This window comes from Anastrepha obliqua, chromosome 2, assembly GCF_027943255.1.
Source record: "Anastrepha obliqua isolate idAnaObli1 chromosome 2, idAnaObli1_1.0, whole genome shotgun sequence".
Classification (NCBI taxonomy): domain Eukaryota; kingdom Metazoa; phylum Arthropoda; class Insecta; order Diptera; family Tephritidae; genus Anastrepha; species Anastrepha obliqua.
The window spans coordinates 32,909,887-32,936,571 of NC_072893.1; the positions used below are offsets into that span (position 1 = coordinate 32,909,887).

General features: G+C 35.9%; 1 protein-coding gene across 1 annotated transcript in view; it reads left to right on the top strand.

The window, feature by feature from the left end:
• Positions 1 to 4,147: 4,147 nt before the first annotated feature.
• LOC129237487 (uncharacterized) overlaps positions 4,148 to 26,685 on the top strand; it is a 134,489-nt gene continuing 111,951 nt past the window's right edge. Inside the window, exon 1 of the mRNA XM_054872266.1 lies at positions 4,148 to 5,592. Coding sequence (XP_054728241.1) covers positions 5,560 to 5,592 — 33 coding nt within the window. The 5' untranslated portion in view covers positions 4,148 to 5,559. The remainder of the gene's footprint in view (positions 5,593 to 26,685) is intronic.

The following is a 26,685-nucleotide window of genomic DNA, read 5'->3' on the forward strand; positions in this document are numbered from 1 at the left end:
TAATATAGAGGGTCTTTCAAAAGACGTGCCTAGATGATGTTTTAAGGAGTAGTCAGAGTTTTAAAAAATTGAATTTTTGCATTTTTTTAAAGTATAATAACTTAAATATATTGTGTGAAAATTTGAAGTGAATCCGACAAATACTTTCCCAGTTATTCAACAATTAACAAAGGGCGCTCGGGCGCTCCGGAATGTTGGAGAGAAAGTAGCTACCAGCAGCTGGATGCTGCACGTATGAAAGAGGCAGATAAGCGCGCTAACGATAATACTCGAGTAGGTTGAATACTACGTAGGCAACAGCAAATCGATATTTTGGAAACTGCTTTGACGGCTGAAGAACTATACATAAATCGATAGCAAAAATTTAAATGCGTTTTTCTCAAAACTATGTTTTTTGAACTGGTGATCACTGTAACTAAAAAAACGCTTGGTAGATTTCAATCAAATTTATACTGCTTTTGAAAAACATAAAACAATCCTGCCTGATCGAATTCTCGTTAATAATTCTCGTTTTTTTTCTCGAAAATCTGAAAAATATTTCCTGAGGTCGCCATATTGTCAATTTTGAAAAAAAGCTTCGATCAGGTAAAAGAATATCTATTAATGAAACTAATTTCTCTTGTCCGATTGACTTTAGATGAATCTCCAAGGACTTGTGATGATCACCGCAAGGGACTTCTGAAGAAACGGGCTCCACACAAACAGCGATAACTTTTACAATTATTATTTTCTTTTTTTTAATTTTGCTAAAGTCAAGTCGAAACATGATGTATTAATGCTATGTTTTTATTTTTGTAAAATAAAGCAATAAAAATGATTGAAAATCATCATCTTTTCGGGCGTCTGACTACCTTTAACCCCTTAAAATAAAATATGTAAAAATTTAGATTCTTCCAGGTTTCACTATTTTTATTCAAATTAACAATTGAGCCGCTCAGTGCACACATCGATTAACTCCATAAAACGAAAAGTTGAGAAATGCGATGATGTAATGTATATTGTTTTTAAAAATTCCTCTCATAATATGAATTCAAATACACGGTGGGCCATATAGCGTTGCTTTTTGAACCACCTATTTTTTTGAGAATGGTAACACAAATGACATGTCAAATGTGTTCATAATTTACTTAAAGGTTTGGCATTTACGAAATGGGACGCTTGAACAAAATTGGGAAAATGGACGGAAAATCGTTTGACCGAAGATGAGCATCGGAGCTGTGATTTAAGCCCGTTGGACTATTTTTTGTGGGGAGCCGTTAAGGAAAAATGCTATGCGAACCATCCAGAGACGATTGATACTTTAAAACCGAAATCGAAGTTGCCATTCATGAAATTGGAGCCCAAACAATCGAAAATGTGCAAAAAATTGGGTTGATCGAATGGCCTACTATAAAGCCAGTCGTGGCAGTCATTTGAACGATATTATTTTTCATTCATAAATGACAATGTTCAATCTTCAAAATAAAAAAAAAGTTTGAAAAAATATTGATTAGTTTTTTGTTTATAGCCGATTCAAAAAGCAAATTTTACATGGCCCACCCTATATATAATGTGGAATGCATAATTGCAGATATAGTTTTCATCTAACGGTATATAAAATTAATAAGAAAGAATAGCCAACAAACAATCGTCAGTAAAGTTACAGTTTTTATACGACTGATGGGGTTAATCGATTTGGGATCTGAAAAAGTAATAAAGTTAGTAAAAAGTAATAAAGTCTTATAATTTTTAAGTTTTTATAACAGAAAAAATTAGTTATTATACATTTTTATCACAGCTTTTCCATAAAAATGAATATGGGAAGTTCGGTTATAAAATAATTTTCGTAATTAATTTATAGCAGTTTTATGTTAGCGCCATTATTCTTTGGGATGATTCAGCACTATTATAAATAATGTCTTCTTCATCAGCTGTATGCGAGGATTTGTGATTTCGATTTGTTGACAAGTTTTTATAGTAATCGTGTTTAACATCTCATCTATATTTTTCAAACTTTGCGGTCTGTCCACTAAAGATTTTCTTATATTAATGGCTTGAAATTCTGTATCTTCATGATAATCACATTTGAATTGTATGAGATAGGGTTTGGATCTCTCTAACTTTATCCAGCGTATTTTAAGCCAATTTACTGGAAGCCCTGTGACGGTTACTTTTATGTTAATGATAGACTGTTCTAAAGGTTTTGTTGACAAAAAATATTGGTTTGTCATTTGGATTAGATGAAACGGCGCTTTCTTTTTACATGTTTTGATTATATGGTACCAATCATTTGGTAAAAAAATGATTTTTTTCGCACATAATTCAATAATGGCAAAATCTGAGTCATTGGGCAAATAGCTGTGTCCACTTACCAAAAATTTCATGTCAATTAATTCAGCTTTGATTTCTGTGCTTTGAAAAAGTTTCAATAAACTTAAGACAGTTTTAATATTTCTGTTTTGACCGGTACACGAACCCGAATATGTTATTTTTTTTTCGAAGTTTCCAGCGTAAATCTTTATGTACTGAAACGATTTATATTAGAGTATGGAGTTAAGCGAAATGGCTCTGAAATAAATTACTTATTATTCAGCTGCCAAAACAATTTGCCATTTAGCGCGGGTTTAGCGCTAAATAAAAACACTTTTTTTTTTAATTTTTTACAGAAATATGGCTTAAGATACTTTAATAAAATCAGTTGCATGTTATTGTACATCTTTTCAATAAGTTTTTAAAAAATATTAATAATAAAATATTGACAAATAAGCCCATGACAGAGTTTTTTTGGAGATATGTTTTTCGAGAGGTGCTCTGCGGTGCCAATCGGCATTCGTCGTAGAATCATCTGAAACTAAAAAAGTCGAATTTTTCAGTTAAAGTATGACGTAATGCTCCCCCCTACATTAATAAAATTTTTTTTTTTTCATTTTTGTAGTTTTTGGTGGCAAAAAAACGTAAAACGAGCATTTTTGGCGAAAAATTTCGCCATATTTGTAAGTGAAAAACCACCTTAAAAAAAAAAAATAAAAAAACAGTGTAGGGGGGAGGTATTTTTGATTTAGAAAACGTGTGCCAAATTTGAAAAGAATCGGTTGAATAGTTTCGGAGTTGTGATTGGCACCGACTTTTAAGAAGCCGTTTCGGGAAAAACGCGTTTGAAAAAATGACTCTGAGAAATTATCGATGCTCCGCATTCGAGGTAGAGTGCCTACAAAGGCTATAACTTTGAGAGTTCTGCTCCGATCCACTTAAAATTTTGACACAACATTCTTGAAATGATTTACTATAAGATGAGTGAAGAAAAAAAATTTCGATTTTGTGACCCTACCCCCCCCTTAAATGCCCACCATGAGCACATCTACACGTCAAATCTTCCAAAAACTCGATCCACGAAAGCCTAATTGCTGAGAACGTCGAGATACCGATGTTGTTGAGTGTAGGTTGTTCAGCAACACTTTGCGCTGCAGCAGCAATATTATCAACAGAACGTCCAGTTTTTATTCTGCCAGTCCTTCTTCTATCTTCTACAGAAATAGCTTCTTGAAATGTACCTTTGAATTGTGGTCTCATTCGGACGATTATTTCCACCAAAGTAGTCACAAATTTTACGATATGTTGTTCTTAAAGATCGAACATTTTCAAAATAATGATGAAATTCATTCAATAACGTTGGAATACGCGAGATGTGTTCAATAGTGCGCCACTACTGTATACACAAATATTTGCACCTCAAGTTCTATTACTTTTGAATTCAACAATCGCTCAAACAAGTTGCACCCGAATGCATGCGCTAACAACACGCAACAGATTAAGGCAAACTAACTCATGCATTCACAACAAATATTGTTACTCACAACATTACAGTTGCTGTTGGCAACAAAAAGTTGTATGAGTAGTCGAAGACAGCAACATCAATTGTCTCGGCAGCTCAGTAAAACTGATCGCGCCTACAAAATTTTGCCAGGTTCGACAGCATGATCGTTGTAGCCGCTTACAGCCAAGTTACCACGCGCTACACCGAAACTGGAAATGCTTAAATGCTAAATGTTAAAAAAGTAAGAGGTGAAGTCAGCTGCGCTGTCGCTGATGTCTGCTTTTATTCATTGCTTGGAGATTTTCTTGGTTTGGTTATTTCTTGAATTGTGCACTTTCAGTTCGTTTGGAACTTTGTACGAGTGCGGTTTAGTGCGAGTTGGTGAATAACAGCAATTCAACGCTGCGTGTTGCAGTATCCGTTGAAGTTAAATATTGTACGTTTGTCGGCTTTATTTTTTGTTGTTTTTTGGAAAGCAGTGTGCTTACGTATTTCTGACGTTTTGCTATTGTTTTGACCAGTTTACAAGCGAGTCCCTGTGTATAAAATTAGGCATCGTATTACTTACGCCCCTCTTCAATTCGCAGTTGTAGCCGTTTGTGGGGTGTTCTGCTCGGCTAATTGGCAGCAAGCGCACTTAACAATATTGTTTATTATTAATTTATGCTGTTACTGTGTGTTGGTATTGTATTTTATACTTCTGTGTTCTAATTGTTCTTGATTTTGAGTGCATTTTTCGTTGACGTGAACGAACATTGAGTTGTTGTGAATTGCAACTAAGGTGTCAAAAGAAAATCTTAAAAAATGTGAAATGTGAGCCGAACATTGTGGCGAATCGCGTAAAAGTCTAAATCTGTCAAATCAACAACATAAAACAAAAAAAAAAGAAATAAATAAATACTAACAATAAGAAGCCAACGTCAGCAACCTGACTTAAAATACATATGTACATATACATACATATATACAGATGCATCAACCAACGATTTTCTCGTGAATGATTTTCTCAATCGGCATTGGTGTAGTGCGCTTATAAGTAATAAGTAACGTTACTGCCTATTTGTGTTGTTGCCGGCGATCGACAGTGCTTTCATACATGCGTACATACATATGTACACAGTTGATTGAAGGAATTGCACGGCAACGATTTTCCCTCCCGGTGAAAATATTGCTGCTGCAGCTTGAACGCGCGCTGTTGTTGTCTTCTCTCAACGCTACTATAGTATGTGTGTACACGATCGAGATGTTTGCTGCTGTGTCTTACTACTTAGTACAATAAGTAACTGATGTTATTGTTATTGTGCTGCTACTGTTACCGGATTGCAATGTGCGCGCTGAAGTAGAAAGTTGCCGTCAACCGCATTGTTGCTGACTTTTTTTTCTAATTTTCGCGTTTCTTTATGCTTGTGTTATTAATTTATATTTCATACCTGAATTTATGTTTATTAAAAACACTTAATGCTCTTAAAGAAAAGCAACGGACATTCTACTCATACTTTGACCACACCACCACAACTAAAAAGAGAAACAAAAAAGTATTGTGTGTTGTTTATGAAGAATTCTATAATACTACTTTTTGTGCGTTGAAAAAAAGAAATCGTTTGAATTTGAAAAAAATTTCACGGCATTAAGAGCAATAAATATATTTGTAAATATAACAGTAAAAAAATTTTGGAAAAAGAGTGAGTTTCATGTGAAAATTGCTTCTGCAATAAAACTTTGTCAATAGTTTTGAAAGAGCAACATTTGAAGAAATAAGCAACAAAATGTCGGATATTTATTATTGCAGTAACAGTAAGGTGAGTGAAATTGGAATCATTTTAAATTGGATTTGGGTGAGGAGAGTGAAATTGGAATAATTTATATATACGAATACATATTTCATTTTTATGTGAGCACGAGCCCTGAAAAATGTAAGGAAATAGCTCATTTTTCCACTTACTTAGTCGCTTTTTAATTCGATAAACTAACTCCGACGTTTTTCAAAATAATGTACTCGTATGTGATTGCTCGAGCCCTTTAAATTAGGCCATTTCTTCAAATTTGTTAAGAGAAAATAATCTCAGGAGACAAAAGCTAGAGAATACGCTGGATAAGAGAGAACTTTCCTCTCATATTGCATATGCAATGAAATAATAAGGGATATGAGTAACGGTTGATCGACATAAACAGGGGCTTTACACGATGTATAGAATGCAGGAATGTGTCCAGCATCAGACCCTTAAACGGCTCTCAGCGGCTATGAAGAAATCAGTTGATTGGCCATCACCGGGATCGGTTGGTTTACGAAAAGTCTGAGACTGTGTTGGTGATATATGGAAAATATCAACACAGCACCTACTCATATTACTTCGTTGCCGTCTGAGCAACGACAGATTGGACGAGTGTGTGATTGACGTGGCATACGAAGTTACTCTCCCTCTGTGCTTCGGATGACCAAACTGGGGGGCTTTAACGAGTGTGATTTTATCAAGTGAGGACTATTAATTATCAGTTCAAAGTATCAAAGTCGATAATATTAGGCCCGATGGGTGAGCTGATAATTTTTAATTAATTATCATAAATTATCAAGATTTGATCTACGTGCACTGTAAAAATTTGCATGGAAGCGCAAATCGAGTGAGCAAAAATCACATTTCATTCTGAGGTGAAGCAACAAATCCTTGCTGGAAATATTTTTACTCATGAGATTTAGCAAGCAAGAAAAGCAGCTGATTAAAGTTTGAAAAAAAAAATGAATTTATATTCATAAATTAAGTAAATATTCTTTTCATATAGTCGAAATTGCCGAGTAGAATATTTTACGTTGAAGACTCTTATTTTAAATTTTACTGTTTGGATGTAAAAAGGAATCAATCGGCGGCTCCTGAAATATGCTAGTTTTCGCAAAATTTGGTTTTCGAGCACTATTTTGGATACATTGCTCTTTAAGAGAGTATATGCAAATTGTTGGGTAAATAATGCTGGATAATTAATGGTACGCAATTACGAGCTGTGAGGTGACGTTTCGATTTTTTTTTTGTTTTTTTTTTTGTGTTATACACAAGTCCCGAACAAATGTTTACAGTTTCACCTATATGACGTATTTAGTTTTTTTTGACAGATGCAAAGGTTAGCCGTGTTAGGGTGTGCGCGCCGATTTTCTGCTTTCGAAAAAAATTTATCGAAGGGGCGCAATTTATTGCTTTAAAACAACAATGTAATTATGCCTAAGAGACAGCATTCCGCGAACTACATCTTAGGCAAAAAAAAAAAACAGACATATGTAGATCAATAAATACAAGGTGAAGTCCAATATAAACAAGACTGAGCTAAAATAGAAGCGACAGGAGCTTTGTTCTGTTCATTTTGAGCTTATTTATTCAAAATAGTCCAGTCTGGCCTCGATATACGGTTTCGACCGATCTAAAGGCTTTTTCAAAGAGTGTTGCTGAATACAAAAAACTAAAATTTTTATTGTTTATTAATGTCATAATTTGTATATGAGTTAAACAAAAATGGGGAAAAAATTCGCGGAATAAAATGCTTAAAAAAATGAATTTTGGGGCGAATTTTCCTATTACTTTTGCTTCGAAAAAATTATTTTTTCGAAAAATGTTCGAAAACTTGAAACACATAGAAAGTAATATTATAATAAGGATGTGTGCAAAATTTCAGGGAGATCGGTCAATAACTTTTCGAGTTATCGTGTACGCCATAGTTGATAGTGTATAGTTTTGAGAAAAACTCGTCTATAGCTTGAATACATAACTATACTATACCTCTCCCAGCGCTCGGACGCAAAGAATATAGTCGTCACGGCATTAAATATATCTGAGAGGGACTACTTTGAAGGAGGCAAAATAAACATTGAGGAATAAATAAAAATGTTAGATTTATAATTTTTGCAAATGGCATCGTACTTCATTTGACACTTGTGAAATAGAGAGCTGCAGTATTTTAACAGACAAGCATTGGAGCGCGTGAAGGTCGAAATAAACATTTCCACCACTCAACATGATTTTTTTGTTATTTAGTAAAAAAGTTATTCCGAAAAAAAATGGATAAATAATTTTGCGACACCTTGTATATACTCTTCGTAGGCCAGTAATTGTGCACTTTCATAAAATATTAAGCCTGAGCAGCGTAATTCTGCAGCTGGAGCTAATATGGCATTATCCATCAGACTAAATCGCACGAAAATGCAAAGTTACGCTCTTTTTTAAAATTCACATACCCACATACGAGTAAGATGACGTAAATTTGGATTGCCAATGGATGTGGGTGCTCGAAGATGTAGCTATTTCGAAATATTCATATTAATTACGTATTGTTATTGTAAATTGGCTGTGATCACAAGCAGAGTTGACATAAAAGTAAACTTTATGCTCTATAAAAACGGCGTTCTTTTGTTTTCCATTTCTTCATCTGACTCGTTTAGTTATTAGCAATTTGCATGGAAACTTTTACTTTTAAAGCTTATATTACTCGACTGGAGAGGTGTACAATGGCAACTGCAAGTGCATAAACTTTCTATGATTTGCTTGAATAATTTTTGCCAATCACAGTTCACTTCACACATGCGCTGTCAACCATTTAAATAATTTGATTACATTTTACAAACAATACCCATAAAAGTAGTGGAAATGGCCAACACAATGAGCCACTATAAATACTAAACTAACAAAAGCTGTTATTCAATAAAGCAACGACTTGTAAGATACTTTTATGAATCGTATAAAACCCAAATAGCGAAAGTACTGAATAGGTCCAAATATGGGTAGACTAACAAAAGTTCATTAAAAAGGCTTTTTCTAAAAACGGCCGCCCCTCGACAATGGCAAACCTCCGGCGGGAAAAAGCTCCTGATAAAAAACCATCGGTTGTGATCGGAATCGGCTTGAAACTGTAGGTTCCTCCCTTTATGGAACAACATCAAGACGCACGTCACAATTAGGAGGAGGAGCTCCTCCAATGTAAGCGCCTATTATATATGTATATATCATATATAAGGTTACTCCAAATTTAGGTTGATATGAAATCAATTTGGAAAATGATTGGGCAACACTTTTTGAGCTAGGGTATAAAAATAAAAAAAAACACTTAATTTTGAGGAAAACGCAATTGAAAAAGACTTAACGAGAGACGTTTAAAATAGAGAAAAGTAGATTCTGCTGAAACGTTTTTCTATTGTGACTTGGTAATCCCTATTTATAGGAAAGCATCGAAGACATTTACTAAAAGTCGAATCAAGTTGAGTTGCCTAAAGTTGTCACGGTTTCATGAACTAAGCAAGTTTCCAACTGCTGTGCCTATCCACGGATTAAGCCATTTTTTGATGTCTTCATATGAATGCAACTGCTGGCCGGGCGTTGTCATGCTGTAGAAACACTTTTTCATACCTCTCCGCGTATTGCGGCCGCTTCTCGCACAGTGCTCGGCTCAATCGCATCAATTGAAGTCGATACCGATCCCCAGTGATGGTTTCGCTTGGTTTTAACAGTTCATAGTAAATAACACCAACTTGGTCCCACCAAATACATAGCATAACCCTCGCAGCGTGAATATTCGGCCGAGGCGATGATTTTCTTTTCTTTCCATTGTTGTAATGAATCCATTTTTCATCACCCGACACGATGCGATGAAGAAAACCCTTCTTTTTTTTGCCGCTGGAGCAGTTGTTCACAGGCGCAAAAACGATGTTCAACATCCCTTGGTTTTAACTCATAAGGAACTCAAGCCACCTGTTTCTGAATCATTCCCAAAAGCATGCAATCGCTTGAAAATGGATTGGCGGATAATTCCTAGTACTGAAGCAAGCTCTTCTTGCGTTTGACAGAGATCCTTATTGAGGAATGCCTCCAGTTCAGCGTCTTCGAAAGTTTTTGACCTTACTTCATGCAGACGGGCGTCAACTTTAAAATCACCGTCTTTGAAGCGACGAAACCAATCTCGGCACGTTGTTTCACTTAAAGCAGCATCTCCATAAACTTTTTGTAGCTCTCGATGCGCTTCAGCCGTCGTTTTTTTCGAATAAAAGAGGAAAATCAAAACAAAAAAAAAAAATTTTCGATTTTTTCAAAATTCTAGACCAGCTTCCCCCCTTAAGGGGGTATTCTAGTCTAGAGGCCCAGCATTTTTTGACGGCGATTAAAAAAAAAAGCTATTGATATTTTTGCTATCCATTTTTTTATCATTTATTTATTTATATATTAAGAGCACACAAAATGAATTTAAAAAACAAAAATTTCATGGAATTATGCGTCCTTGAAGTGGAAGGGGAAAACAAAAGGCAGTCTCCTCGTCGTCACGATTTCTACCCTTGTGGTCATGGGGGAAAAAAGATGACAAATTCCTAATTAATATGTCATTAATACTCATTTTGAGTACCTTATTTTGGCAGATTTGCAGTTTCTTAACATGCGACTTTGCGATATTACTCCAGGCTGGACAGGCATATAATATTATTGGCTGAAATATAGACTTATAAATTATTAGTTTATTTTCATCACTTAAGCCAGAGCGTCTATTTATTAGGGGATATAACGTTTTAATCGCCAAATTTACTTTCTCCTGTATGTACTTTACATACTCGCAAAAATATACTTTTTTTATCAAAAATCACCCCCAGATATCGTACGGTATTGCCCCACGGGATATCATAACTACCTAATTTCAAACCTGTACTTGGTATAAAGCAATGACTTCTTTTTCTAGTGAAAAAGATAGCTTGCGTCTTACTAATGTTTAATTTTATTTTCCAAGTACACAAGTAGTCTGTCATGTTTTGGAGTGCATCTTGAAGTTTGGTTACGATTTGGTTACCAAACGCATGCGAATAAAATATGCCAATGTCATCTGCATACATAGCATATGAACATTTGGCTAATTTGGGAAAATCAGAGCAATAAATAATGTACAGTAAAGGACCAAGTACCGATCCCTGGGGAACTCCAGCGGGTAATTCGATCATGTCAGAGTATTCGTCATTCAGAAACACGCAAAAGTAGCGATTTTTTTAAAAAGCAATTTATGATTTTTACTAGTGGTAACGGAAATTTTAAATTTATTAATTTGTAAATAAGACCATCATGCCATATCGAATCAAAAGCTTTCTCTTGTAATCGAAGTTAGATTTGACGTGATTATAGATTCGTTTAATCTGATGAGTCGTACTATGATGTTGTCTAAATCCAAATTGCTCGTTTGGTATAATCTTATGGGTGTCTAGGAACAGGGATATTTTATTTTTGATAATTTTTTTAAAAACCTTGCTTAAGCTGCTTAGAAGACTAATAGGGCGGTAGCTATCAGCTGCGTTTGCTGGCTTGCCCGGCTTGCGAATTGGAATTATTTTAGCTGTTTTCCACGCATTAGGGAAATATTGCAATTTGATGCAAGAGTTTATCAAAAAAGTAAAATATATCACGGCCTCTTTAGGTAGGTGTCTGAGCATAATATTTTTTATGTCATCATGCCCTGCAGATTTCCTCAGTGGTGCATTATGCAGAAGATCCTGAACATAATCTCAATCCACGTATTCAGATAGTGGAGTGTCTACTTCTTGCGAATTTAGTTGGTTTATAGCTGTATCAACTAAATTTGAGACGAGTGGAGATCCTAGTTGATTGGACACCTTATGATTTTCTAAAAAGTTATATGCAAACAAATTTGCGATTTTGTCCGAATTTAACAATGTGCGCCAGTCGTTTCTTTCTCGTGCTAACGGGCGCCAGTTGGACACACCACCTGATCTTTCCAACGCAGAGGCGGCCTTCTTCTAGCTCTGCTACCACCAGCTGGTACCGCATCAAATATTTTCAGAGCCGGAGTGTTTGTATCCATTCGGACGACATGACTCAGCTAGCATAGCCGTTGGATCTTTATTCGCTGCGCTATGTCTATGTCGTTGTAAAGCTCATTCATTTCGTCCTTCCATCACCTGCGATATTCAGCGTTACCAACGTACACTCCAAGCGTCGCTTCATCGGATGTTGTCATCGCCCACCCTTCTGCGCCATACGTTAGAACGGGTATGATGAGAGCCTTGTAGAGTGTTAGTTTTGTTCGTCGAGAGGGGACTTTACTACTCAGTTACCTACTTAGTTAATTTGGATTTCCAGGCTGACATTAATGTCGGTGTTAATGCTGGTTCCTAAATAAACGAAGTCTCTTACAACCTCGAAATCATAACAGTCAACAGTGACGTGAATGCGGATACGCGAGTGCGCCGACCGCTTATCTGATGGCAGGAGGTACTTCGTTTTGTCCTCGTTCACCACCAGACCCATTCGCTTTGCTACTTTATCCAGTTTGGAAAAAGCAGAACTAACAGCGCGGTTGTTAAAGCCGATGATGTCAATATCATCGGCATACGCCAACAATTGTACGCTCTTATAAAAAATTGGGCCTGAGCGATTAAGTTCTGCGGCTCGGCCGATCTTTTTCCAACATCAGGTTAAACAAAGCACTGCCAAACATGAAAATCGAACTTGAAAGACCTTGTATTATATATAGAAGTAAGTAAGTATGTGTATGCATATGTGTGTATGTATGCTTGTATCAATCCGACTATTAATCTTTTAAGATTTCTCCAACATCGATTGGCGCTAAGCCGCTGATCGACTGTTTGCCTGCCTTCTCGGCTAACTAAAATGACACAAATGAGTCTCCTCTGCATGGATCAATAATGCTTGTGATGATGTCTTTAATGACGATGACGCCGTTACTACTGGAGCTAGTGCTGGTGATGTTGCTGCTGGCTGTCGCACTGCTGCTGCTTGTTTGCCTTTGTTGCTGTTGCTACTACTACTATAATTGTTATTTTGGTTTCCACGTTTTTCTTTGTTGCCTTGGTGCGGCTGAGTGTGGAGGCATCAGTGAAAGTGTAACCGTTATAATGAGCCTGCAAAGCGAGCCAATACACAAAAACAAGTGAGCTAAGCATCTATAATGTTCGTGCATGAATATAATAGTGTGAGTGCGTTTGTATGTGGTGAAGTCATTAGTATAATTTAAATTTATATACAATTCAAAAATATGCGATTGAAAGCAAAAGTGGAAGCTCGCGTTAATAAACAAAAACTTGCCTAAGGAATCTCAGTTCACATAACTGATTTTTTAACTTTCGTTTGAAAAAAAAAACAATAACTTTTGTCACAGTGTAAAAAAAAAAAAATTTTTATATCTTTGAAAGGCCTAAAAACCGTTATCAGCTACTCATTAACATAGTTTTGCTTGAGTACAAAATTTTATTCCATTCAATATACGATTTGAATTGACTTAATAACAAAGTTGTTCAATGTTGCATGCTTCGCGCTAACCTTGTGTTAGTACGCACCATACATATAAACATACATGTGTGCGTGTGCCTTTCGCGCTGCTGCCAACACATTTGTCATTCCAATTGGCTGCGTATATTTTGCCTTGCCTATTGTTCTCCCTTATTTCCGTGGGAATAATACAGTTTCTTTAAAAGCAAATTTAGCTTTGTTTGTTGTTGTAGTCTTGCCTAACTTTTAATAATTTAAATTTTTCAACACCAACGGCGCAATCATCGCAGCTCCAAGTTGGGCGGTGGCAGGTGAGAATTGACTCAAGGTTTTTTCTTTACATGTAAATTAACCGAAAAACAAATTCACTTTTCAATGGATCTGGTGGAAAATTGTTGTGGGTATTATATAATAATCAAACAAAATTTTCAGAAATTTCCATGGACAAATTATTTGTTATTTACCCAGCTTTGTTCATTTAAAATTAATGGAGGGAACATATACACATGCCCTCTTTTATACTTAAACAACAAAGTGGATTGCTGCGCCCTTTTACATTAGTTTGATCTCAAACGGCTGTTTGGAAGCTATCCAGAGGCCATGTCATTCTATTTGTTGCACAGGTCAGGGACTGAGTGTAAATGCAGGGTAAATACAATAATTGGAATAATACTCAAAGAATTACCCATTGGGAAGTCACATAAGAACTCCCGCAAGCCAAAAGGCTTTTAAACCTTTTATCTACAATAGGAAAGTGCATAATCTGCGTAAAGTAGATTGGTTTTCGACAGATCACTTAAATCATATCACTTAAATTACCATCTCTCAAAAATTCACATTAGGAATGAGACTCTGTCTGGCGGATGATGAAGTCACAGAGCATATTTTGTGAAACTATATTGTCTGGATGAATCCGAATGAAATCAAGAATGCAGATATTCTGAATTTTGTTCACGAGGAGGAAAATTTACTCAATGAATTTGGCTTTCAATTAATTCCCAACCTGATGCAGGGAACATCTAGGACAAATATAACCTGATTAAACACATTTACAGTAGTACTGCCGGTCAGCAGGACTAGTTCTAACTACTCCCAAAAGATCTTTTAGGTCGCAATATCGGCTATTGGATACTAAAATTATTTGTATTAAGCCTGAGTACAATAGGAAGTAAAGTCAATTTTTTTTTTATTCAATGCTGAACCTTTTTATATAGAGTTTTTAAAGTGAAATATCTTCTGTTCTTAACATTTTTTAATTTTTTGTTAAATCTTTAGATAAAATATACTTGTTAAACAAATTGGTTTTTGGAAAAGAATTTATTTTTTAGCAACCATTTTGGCAACAACTTTTGGCAACAACTTTTGGGAATATTTCTTTTTTTGTCATTTTGTTTCTTATTTTTTTATTATGCCCTGTTAACCCTGCAAGTTTTATGGTGGAAAATCAGTGCAAGCTACTGCTTTAGCGAAGCGCTAGCATTCATACTCGTATAGTTCAATTGCAATTGATTGAAGGGCCGCTACGTACATTAACAAACAGATACACTGAATTTTTCATTGGTTTGCTGTACGTATATGTAGTAAACGATTCCCTACAATTCTAAAAATGAACGCATACATAGTTCCCATAGAACCCAGAGTTGCACAAAGAAAAAGTTGAACGGCTAAAAATTGCCTGACGATGAACTTTGATGAAATCCTGTTTTCACCATTCAACTGTTGTATTTAACTAAAAATGAACAGAACTGACGCGACACTGTTGTGTGTAAAAGGACCTTTATGCGATTTGTATAAAAGCACCCGTTCATCTCATCAAAACAAAAGTTAAAACTTAACTAACGATTTAAGTACAGCCTGGTCTGAAAGTTTCTGTATAGAAGAAAAATTTTGCCAAATGCTGGCAGCTTATGGAAAACGTGGAAGAAAAAAATTCCAATGCGACTGATTCTCATTTAAATGCAAGATGGACTAAAGTGACACACCCTAAAGAGCGAGAATCCATCCCACGTGTAAGCAGTAGAACAAGAGTCAGTATTGAGATGCTTAAGCTTGTAAAGTAGAAAAAAATTACAGTAGTTTCCAGAGTTAAAACAGAGTGAAATAAGATCACCACCAAAAATGTGCTTGTTTTGGGTTAAAACTCATTAGTAGAATAGTTGATTGCTACGCAAGCGGAAGGTCTGTACAAAATATTGAAGTTTTATAGTTTCACCATGAAATAGCTTCTGCTCAAATATGAACGAGACGTTATGGCAAAAATAATTTTTTTGTTTTTTGGTAGGACTGTTATAAGCTTACATGGCAAATTTCAGCGTGATATGTCACATAGTTTGTTTTCTGTGCTACTGTAAACAAGTCAAGCTCGAGTGTGTTCTTCGAATTTAACGATGGAAATTCAAAGAATTTGTTTGAAATTTTTCTATTCCAACAAAGGGCTTCAGACGCCTTAAAAATGTTGCAGACAACCTATGGGGACTCTGCTCTATCGCGTGCACGTGTTTTCCAGTGGTACAAATCGTTCAAAGAGGGTCGTACATCGGTTGAAAACTTGCCTCATGAACGTCGTCCAGCAACATCAGTAAACGACGAAAGCATTGGAAAAGTAAAGGAAATTGTGCTTGAAAATCGCACAAATCGCAAAATCGGTTAACGCTGAATATTATTTAGACGTTTTAAAGCGTTTGCGCGAGAACATTCGTAGCACGATAAAACGCTCTGTCAACAGGAGAACCCCTCAGGGAGGGGTCTTGTTCCCTTTGCTGTGGTTATTAGTTGTCAACAATATCCTTACTAAATTCAACCGAAAGGGAATTGAAGTAGTGCTAATGGTTTCAGGAGTGTGTCCAACCATAATCAGTGAGATTATGGAAGGAGCTCTGGGATTACTCAGCAATTGGGCCACGGATTGTGGTTTAAGTGTACTAAACCTAAGCAAATCTGAACTGATGCTATTTACTAAGAAAACCAAGATACCAAACTTTAATCCCCCAAAATTAAGCGGCGTTAGTCTTATGATACAAATAGGAGGAGGAGCTCGGCCAAACACCTAACAGAAGTGTACGCGCCAATTATTTTTTTTAATTTTTTTTTATTTTTTTTATTTAGTCTTATGATAACCCAAAAGGCAAAATACTTAGGTGTTATCTTAGAAACCAAACTCAGCTGGAGGTCCGAATATAGCACTTTGCACGTGTAAGAGAATGTTGGGTAAAAGATGGGGTCTCCAACCAAAACTATCCAATTGGTCCTACACAGCCATTGTAAGACCGATACTAACATATGCGGCACTAGTCTGGTGGCCCGCAATAAAAAAAAAATACAACCAAACCAAGTTGAACTAGATACAAAGAACAGCGTGTATCTTAACTATGTATGTACAAAAGCGCTTAGCACCAGCCCTACTGAAGCGCTCAATATACTAGCTCATCTATTACCATTAGACTTACATATAAAAACAATCGCTACTTATAGCGCGGTGAGACTCAGAGACATAGGAAGCTGGACAACAAGGTCAGACGATCACTGCAAGATCCTCTTACAGGTACACTCGCTGCTCAAAAACAGATCTGACTACACAGTCCCCGACTTTAACTTCAATAAAGACTTTACGGTAGCATTTCCACCGAGAGCCGAATAGGGCAAAGGGAAGATGATTGGAAGATACGATATTGAAACCTACACTGACGGTTCTAAGATGAACTGTGGGGTGGGAGCTGGCTTCCATTCGGAGCCGCCCAACCTATCTCAGTCAATTCGACTTCTTGACGATGGCAGAACTATTAGCGATCAGAGAAGCATGCAAATCACTAAAACTCTACAGGGAAGTTTGTGCAAGAGTAGCTATCTTCTCAGACAGTCAAGCAGCTATAAAGGCCTTATACTCCAACTTCATTTCATCCAAACTAGTCTTACAGTGTAGAGAGGAACTAGAATTCCTTAGTCATTGGCTTGAAATTACTCTGATATGGAATCTCGGTCATAGGAACATACGGGGTAATGAGATAGCGGATGAGCTAGCAAGAAAAGGTTTGACACTAGACATAGCAGAGGCGGTGGCAGTCGAGAACCCACTCAACACAATAAAAGCATCCATTGCTTCACACTATCATGCTTTAGCCGAAAGAAGGTGGGAGCAATTAACTACATGTAATACAACAAAAAACACATGACCGTCGTACAAAATCCAAAGGACGAATTGCCTGTTTGGATGCTCTCGACCAAACATCATTACGCATCACTGCAACCCTTATAGGTCATTGGAAGGTAGGGGATCATGTAGCCAAACTTAACCTTCCCTTCAATTCCATCTGCAGAAACTGTCAAGCGGAAGGGGTGAAGGAAAGTCTTTTTCGCTCCACTACTTATGTGAATGTTGTTCAGGACTAGCTAGGGCACGACTTCGCTCCGTCGGTAAGCATTTCTTACAGCAAATTAATGAGATCTCAGACATCGAGATAAAGAATTTGCTGCTATACTCCTATACTTGGAGCTCGCGAAATGGATCTGACTTAGAAGCAAAAAAAAAAATAAAAACAAAAAACAAGGCATCATCACACGAGGGCAGTGGAAATAAAACGGTGCTGGTTGCTAATTAGGATTATTTTAGTAGAAATACTCAACCACTTCAACAACAACAAAACCACTTTATACACAATTAAGGGGGGGGGGGGATAAGGGGGGGGGGGGGGGTAAGGGATAAAAATCGATTTTTTTTTTGCATGTTATTGTAGTAAAACACTTCAAAAATACCGTGTTAAAATTTTAAGTCAATCCGAGCAAAACTTTTTAAGTTATAGAGCATAAAGCCGAGCCGCCTCAAACATCTGCCGAGACGCAGCAGTTGCGCGCGTAGTCCGTTACAAACTTTAAACACGGTTTTCTCGAACCTTTTTTTTTTAAGTGCGTAGTCATTGGCATTTGAAAACTACTCAACCGATCCTTTTGAAATTTTGCACACATATTTTACATATAAAAGACCTCCTCCCAACTTTTTTTTTTTTTGCCATTTATTTTTTATATTAAGGTGGTTTTACACCTACAAAATGGCGGCATTTTTTCGTCAAAAATCACTTTTTACTTCAAACGACTACCAAATGGCTGAAAATGAAAATAAATCGTCAAAATAAACGTTGGGGGGAAGTTTAACTCATACTTTAACTAAATTATTCAATTTTTTTGATTTCAGATGATTCTACGCTGAGATATGCTGACTACTGCAAAATGTATTTTTGAAAAGACGTCTACGTAAATGTGCTCTCATTCGCTCATTTTGCAATATTTTTACATGAAAATTTTACCAAATATTCTTGAAATGTTACCTTATAATATGCAACAACTTTTAATAAACTGACTTGAACCGTTTCGCTACAATAAATTCATGAAAAAAGTGTTTTTTTAGCGTTTATCCCTTACCCCCCCCTTAAGAGATGTACAGACATTTTTTACCACCTTGTAGATACGTCGATGATTTGGAGAAGTCTCACAAAAATAAAATATGAAAGCTCGAAACTCCAGAAAATTAGTATCTGCTGGTGATAGTAGAAAATAAGAGGGTCGTGACGAGTTTGCGCAATTCGCTCTTAATATTCGGTAAAATAGAGAATAAGAGAAGAGCACATGGGACAAGTTCTTAAACACATACATATATATGTATGTGCTACTGTGAACGTCTTGTGTGAGCTTTGTGCAAGATATGCAACCAAAATTTGTAACAATAAAAATCCGTATTAATGGATTTGGTAATTTTTTGTGACTGTTAATTTGATGCGCATTCGCCCATTTCTTAAGAATTGTCTACGGCCCAAATCAAGCATAGTGGGTTAGCGTTAAAGTGAGCTAGTCGCAGGCATCATCGTCGCCATTGTCGTCGCCTGAATACCGCAAAGTGAAATGCAATGCAATTATTTTTCCACATTCAGCAATGAATGATTGACCTAAACCGGTGAAGTACGCGCAAATGCAATGCTACTACTGGAGTGCAGATGCACAAATACATACGTACATACTCGTGCATGCCTGTATGCAATATATCTGTATGCATATAAGTGCAAGTATGTATGTGTACGTGTGTATGTTAAAGCATAAAAGTCCAAGTTTTTTCACATTTTGCTCACATACTTCATTTTCTTGTCTTCACAGCACATTTCAGGTTGGTTTCTTTATTTATAAAATTATTTTCTTCTTCTTATTTTTAATTTTAATGTTAGGCACTAGTATGTGTTTGGTTTTGTTTTTGTTTTCGCGCATTCATTTGTTGTGGCATTTCGCGTTAAATGGCACTGCAACCTGTTCTGCGTGACTATTTTGGTGCGGCTGTTGTTTGCCACTACCGCTGTGCCATGAATTGGCAACAACTTGACGACAACAAAAACAGTATGAACAGTAAATACCTTAAAAATGAGAAATAAAAATAGCAATAAAAATAATAGAAACAACAACAACAACAACAGCAGCAGCAGTGACAAACTCAACAGAATTGAAACATTTGAACATTCACTAAGCCAACACAACCAACTGACGCAGGCACCAATCACACCACTCTACAACAACTCTACATACAACAAACAGCACATCAACATTGGCTTCTTAGGTGCTGGTTGTAGTTGCTGTTGCTGTTGCTGCTGCTGCTATTGTCTGCATTTTGTTCGAACTGGTGCCGAATAGCGTTGTTTTTATTGCTATTGTTGCAATTGAAAGTCGCCGTCGTGGCTTGAACAAGTTTTGGGAATAATCTATCGCTGATTTGTTGGTACTTTTGTGCTGTTTGTTATTGCTTTTTTATATTTATTCATTTCCAGCAGGTTTAGTACACATAGCAACTATGTATGTTAAGTATTTTGTTTTATTTTCCTCACATTTTAGTGAGACTTCTTGTTATTTTTGTTGTATGGCTTTTTCAATTCTGAAGTGAATTTCAAATGCCGCAATTGCAAAGCAAAGTGCAATTCTTAATTTTTTTCTTGAACATTTTCATACAATATCGGAGATAAACAGCTATTCTTAGTATAGGATGGAACGCACCTTTTAATCCCCAATGGCTGATGTACAATTACGTATTTACCTATATGAGTAGTATACGTAAATTTCTCACTGTAAATATTGTAAATTTTTTACTGGGTGTGCTATCAAATATGACTAAATTTTCATTTTGACAGAAAAGGAATAAATTATCAAAATTAATTTTTTTCTTTAACTTCTTCAAAAACTAATTTCTGCTAGGGGAACTATAGATAATACATTCATACCGCCTTCTAATCAACTCATCTACATCCTAATTTACTTACCATTACTTTCAATATACCTCACTTCCATATATGTACAATGCTCCATGCGAATCTTTCGTTGTTCGAAACATCTGCTTTCTCCTCCTTCAGCCGTTTTCTCTTTCACAAATTTAACAAACTTAAATCTTGTCACTCTCTCTCTCACAAATCTTGCATTAAAGGGTCTCAAATATCACATTAAAGGGTCTCCTCTAGACAGCTCGAAAATTTAGGGTATTTTCAGGAATTTTTTTTTTACAATAAAAAAAATGAAAAATGATATTTAAATCTTTTAGGCTTTTTAATTAACTTCTTTTATATGCAAAAATGAAAAAAAATTTGTTTTAATTTTAATAATTTTAAAAATGGCGCTGAAGTTAGTTGACCCTCTCGAAAAATTGGTGTTGTCCATTTCGGCTATTCTATTTATCTAAAACACAAAAACCAAAAAAATTATTAATCAGTATGACTGTAGCTATGTCCCGTACTAGAATAAAAAAAATTAGGAAAACGGCGCGGTTTTGAATTTGACACTCTAAAAATCGGGGTTTTTCAGTTTTTTAATAAAAAAATAGAAAATAATTGAAATAATAATATGATACTAGTAAGGGCGTTAGCCATTGATTTTCTGAACAAAATATAAAATTTCAGACGATTCGGTTGAATAGTTGCTTTTTTGACTATTTTTGACAACATCAGGCTGAAAAAAGTAGTTTTGCGATGATTGAGTTTAAAGTTTTGAGAGTGGATATTTTCCATTAATGCTGCTGCGTGAAGAATCTGACTCTACCTGCTAAAACGTCTGTAGAATCGAAAATACTGGGAATATATTTCCAAAAATTTCTCAGTATATTCTTAAAAGCCTATACTTTCGAAATATCAAAAACAAAAAACTCGATTTTTTGAAAATTCTAGACCATCGGGCCCTTTGGGGAACCGATCGAAGGCACATGATGTAAGGACCGGCCATATAGATGTTATTTACAAAGAATGTTTTCATGGAATTGAAATGTGGGGTTGTTTTTATTATTTTCCATGGCTCGAAAGCCACAAATCAGTGGCTACACCACACCACTCTAACTGTAATACTGGAAATGATAAATCGCTAAGTATTTTATCTTCAAAAAGTCGAATCCTTCCTAGGTACTTAGGAGTAAACTTACCATAAGTAGTACAGCAGGCCCGCTTATCTGCATAAACAACAGACTGCAGGGTGGAAATAGAAGCTATTATGCACATCTCAAACTGTTTAAAACAAACTTCTGTCATGAACGTGTACGCTACAGACCTCTAGAATCCTTCATTGCTCATATTGATTTTTCTTGTAATGTGCGAAATATGCGAAATATGTATCTTGCCGAACGACCGTTTTCATAAAATGTTTGGATCGCTTGTATGTGCTGTTCAACCGAGTATCGCTCCTTCACCAAGTTTGTCAAGCCTGTAGTACAAATTGTCTGAAAACATATCACAAATAATTGCTGTCAAAGATCTGCATCACGTTTGATCACCCTATACATGCAAAATATACCACCTTCATAAAAAAGTTCCCGGAATAACCATCAGGTGACCCTCCAACTCAACTGATTTGAGGTCTGTAAGGTTGCCACATCTGTGATTAACATTTCTACCAAAATTTTATCGCCATTGCTTGACATTTGTAAAAGTAGCGCCGTCTTGAGTAAATCTACAAGATGAAGCCTAAAATAAACAAGACTGAGCTAAAATAGAAACGACAGGATCTTTGTTCTGATAACTTCGAGTTTATTTTTTCAAAATAGTCCCCTCTGGCCTCGATACTCTGTTTTGCTCGATCAAAAAGCTTTTCGAAAGAGTGTTTCAGTGTTCAGCCTTTTGGATGGCTTCTACGGACACTAAACGTTTTCCTTTCGTGGCCAAATGAAATTTTTCGAATAGGTAGAAGTTACAGGCAGCCATATTAGGCGAGTACGGTGAGTGATTGATGGTTAAAATGCGATTTCTGGTCAAAATCTGCATGTGTTCTCGATTTTTTACAGTTTTATAAATAAATTCTAATTTGCAACAACGAATTTGTATTAATACTTGGGTCCAAAATGGATTCAATGGTGCGAAAAATTCAGAAATGTTGGAAAACTGTTTCGGTAATGATACCCCAAAGAAAGTAGCCGTATAAAAGTGACTTGAATGTTTCTGAAGAGGTCGTGAGTCCATCGAGGATGACGAACGTAGTGGCAGGCCGTCGACATCGAAAACTGATGAAAACATCAATGAAATGAGAAAAAAAGTTGATCAAGAACCGCAAATTAACCATCAAAGAGCAGAGAGAGGATTTAAACATTGCTTTTGAATCCGTTCAGGACATTGTAGTTAATTATTTGAGTTTGTGCCTTGTTGAGGGAGAGTTGGTCTAAAGGACCTGAGTTTCATGCAAAAGAGAGTCCGTCTGAATATAACCACAGACATGATTTCCAAGACAGAGTCTGACGCAAGATTAATCAAACGCATTATTACTGGTGACGGGACGTAGGTTTATAAGTGCGATACGTAATGCAGTCAACAGGCGAGTCAGTGGAGAGCTCCGAATGAAAAAAGACCAAAAAAACCAGCGAAAGCGATGCTCACGGTTTTTAGGGATTACAACGATTTTTTACACCACGAATTTTCGCCAGAGGTCAGACAATTAATAATACGGCCGCCGTAACCGAATGGGTTGGTGCGTGACTACCATTAGGAATTCAGAGAGAACGTAGGTTCGAATCTCGGTGAAACACCAAAATAAAGAAAAAGTTGTTTCTAGTAGCGGTCGCCCCTCGGCAGGCAATGGCAAACCTCCGAGTGTATTTTTGCCATGAAAGAGCTCCTCATAAAAAATATCTGCCGTTCGGAGTCGGCTTGAAACTGCAGGTCCCTCCATTTGTGGAACTACATTAAGACGCACGCTACAAATAGGAGTAGGAGCTCGGCCAAACACTTAAAAGGGGACAAACACCTATTTAGGAGTTGTGAGACATTTAGGTGAAGTAATTCGCCAAAAAATAAAGGATTTGTGGGAAAACAACTCGTGGATTTTGCCCCATGACAACGCACGGTCTAACAGTGTTATCATTATCCGTGAATTTTTGACCAAAAACGAAACGAATACCATCCAACGGTCATCGAATTCACCTGATATGGCTTCCTGCCATTTTTTTATGTTTGATCGAAGGAGCGCGTTTTAACATTCGAAAGGAAGTACTGCATAGACCGAATACGGCACTGATGACTATACCCAAAATAGAGTTCCAGAAATATTTCGAGAGATGGATTAAACGCTGGCATAAGTGCGTTGTAGTTGATGGGGAGTACTTTGAAGGTGATATCACTTTTGAGGAATAAAATTGTATTTTGAATTTTTTGAATATATTCCGAGAACTTTTTGATCAAGGTGGTATTCCTTTCTAGCGCAATGACTTCAACCTAACCTGGCTTGAATAAAAATTACGGCAAAAATGTGATGATTACATCATTTTTTCTTTGTAATTTATGTTTTAGTAAACATATAAAAGTATATTGAAGTTTTGTGTATCCTATTTACATATATTAAAAACTTATATGGCAACGCCATGAGAAAAACTTTTTCTATTACTCGTAAAGTTGTGTCAAAATGAAGAATGAAAGTCCTAATTGCATGCACGTATGTACATATGGTATTATAGTACCGCTTTTAGTAGCAATTACATACCGTTAATATTTCAAAAAGTTTGGTTGCAAAATTTATACAACCGAATGTAATTTTATGTAGAAATTCGTACAGAAAAGCCCTTTTTCAAAAACATGCTGAACACCTCAATAAAACAAAAGTGCTGTTGCGGCTTTTATTGCACAGCGAATAAAAACAAAAATACATTAAACCGTCTGTTTAGTTCCAGCGAATATGAAGCTTAGCCGGCTGGTTGCGTGGCTAAAATTTTGATGTGCATTTGCGATAAGACAGTCGCCAGCTGTCTTGCGCGTTGTGTGGTGACTGCAAGAGAATTCCACCAAAGGCTGTATTTAAAAAGTATAACAAAGGCAATTTTCAGGCTAAAGAAAGCCTAAAGCGCTGAAAAAGTACAAATAGAAATGTTGTATTATGTAACTGGTAATTGGCAAAAAAACATTTGTTAAGGACTGCGCTGTGACAATAGATATACATATACTTACATAAGTAGCAAGAACTAGAGTGCAAGAAAAATAAATTCCCTAATTAGCTGTACAAAGTATTTCACTCTCCTACTATCAGCCATATATTTGTGTCGGTAGTGCAGTGCTGTTGCTGTACAGCTTTCATGTATGAACATGTGTACCATTGAGAAATACACGGACATACAATGGAGAGAAATCGTGTAAATCTAACATCGAAGTGTTGAGAGTTTAGCAGAGATGGTTTGAAAATGTCGGTATTTTTTCGAGGTTTAGGCAAGAGCGAGCACATTGGACAGGAAAAGTTACTCATTCTCTCCCGACGTTTATTACCATGAGACACAAACAACTTCTTCTGACCAGAAATTGCTGAAGTCATTTCCAAAGATATACATTTTCAACATTACGCAACTTGTCACAGAGCGAATATTCTAAGACATCCGTTGAAACATTTTGTTATTTGTAATTATGAGAAATTATCTGTTACCTGTCGGACAAAGTGGAACAAACGCAATGCTATAATTTTTTTTTTGGTAATTTCTAAATTAATGTGACATAATATATAATAATTATCTGGACATTGATAAAGCGATCTTAAAATAAATTTAAGAGGTTACATACGTCCAGCAGCGTCAAAAATGCGCTAAAAGAAAACACTTTTTTTAGAAGGGATTGCAATAGAAATTATTTAATATAAAAAAATTTTATACATTGTTTATTAGTACTTAAACTTTATAAAAGAATTTATTTTAATTTTTCTTTACAAAAATTAGTATATAAAAAATCACGTGACCCGAAGTACAACGGTCTGTATCATTACTCCTTGAAATGTTGATGGATCTGTTAAAAATAAAAAAAAAAATCTTGTAAAATAAAGTTGTAGTTATAGTTGTTGAGCCACATTTTTGAATTTCGAAAATTGTAATTTGTAATTTACGGCATTTTAAAAAAAGTGTGCTTTTTACGTGATAAATGTCATACTTTAATATGTTTAATAAAAATATCAAAAATCCGGCTCGACAGACTATAGAGAAAATACTTTCGAATATTAAAGAAAACCGCATCAAAAAATATTAAAAACTGTGTGACTTATCATGGAGATCGTGCCGGAAAAAGTAGTTTCGAGAAAAATGAGTTTAAACTTTGATGTGGGCAGTTACATTTTCTACAATAACTTTGTATCTATGGGGAACTTTTACAATCGATTGTTTTGTAAATTTTTGACGTATGAAGCCCCCTAAGTTAGACTAAGTTTGACGTGCCATAAAAAGCGCACAGTGGCCGCTCAGGCCCATTTTAATACCCAGGTGAAGGCTTGCAATTTATATGCCACAAATAATATCCCTTTAATTTCCCCGTTCTTCGAAGAAATGGTCCATCAGAAATCTGAAACGTATTTAGCAATGGGCGTGACATTTGCGCATAAAGTTTTGGATGCATTATACCTTTTGCTCATCTCTATATGGATCTTCAAAAGAAAAGAAAAGGAAGAAAGAAAAAAAGTAAGGAAAATGCTCTGAATCTGGTGGTCATACGGTCAGTATAGCCTTGTCCAGTTAGTATGCCCGTGAGAAGCCATAAGAAGGTTTAAAAAGTTTCAGTAAGTGCTTTTCGTCCATCCAGTGATGACCAAACCTTTAATTCAGTTTCGGGATGTTGCTAGATGCCGATACTTGTGAGTCGTCGTCTTTAACAGTTACTTGACCTCAGTTAAATTTAGTTCTTGACAATAAATTTAGATATAGCGATGTTTAGCCTTCTTCTTTGCAAGTTCTTGAAAACACATCTTTAAAATTGCATATGATTGTCTTTGTTTTCTGAGGTGAAAAATATCTAAATTTAAGACTTACATAATATACAAAATGATATATAAAAAACGTATTGGCAACCACTATTTATTACATTTGGCTACGAGGAAGTACTGCCTTGGAGTTTGAAATAAGGCGCTGACCAATGCTAATAAACTTAGGTCGTAATAATTTAGCACTTAAATAGCTTCTTCTATATTAGTGTATACATGCAGGCACTAGTACATGTGCAAGTACATAATTGTGCTAGGTTGTGTTGCCATAAGCCTTTCTGTTTTGTTTCTGTTTTTTTCAACTACTTTCTCTCGCTGCTGCTGCACTCTTTCACAAAATGATCTGTTCATTTGAATGCTTTCTTCATTAAATGCTTTCTTTTGCCCAGCCACAATAACAAAATGTGCTAACACAAAATTCAAAACACTTCGCTC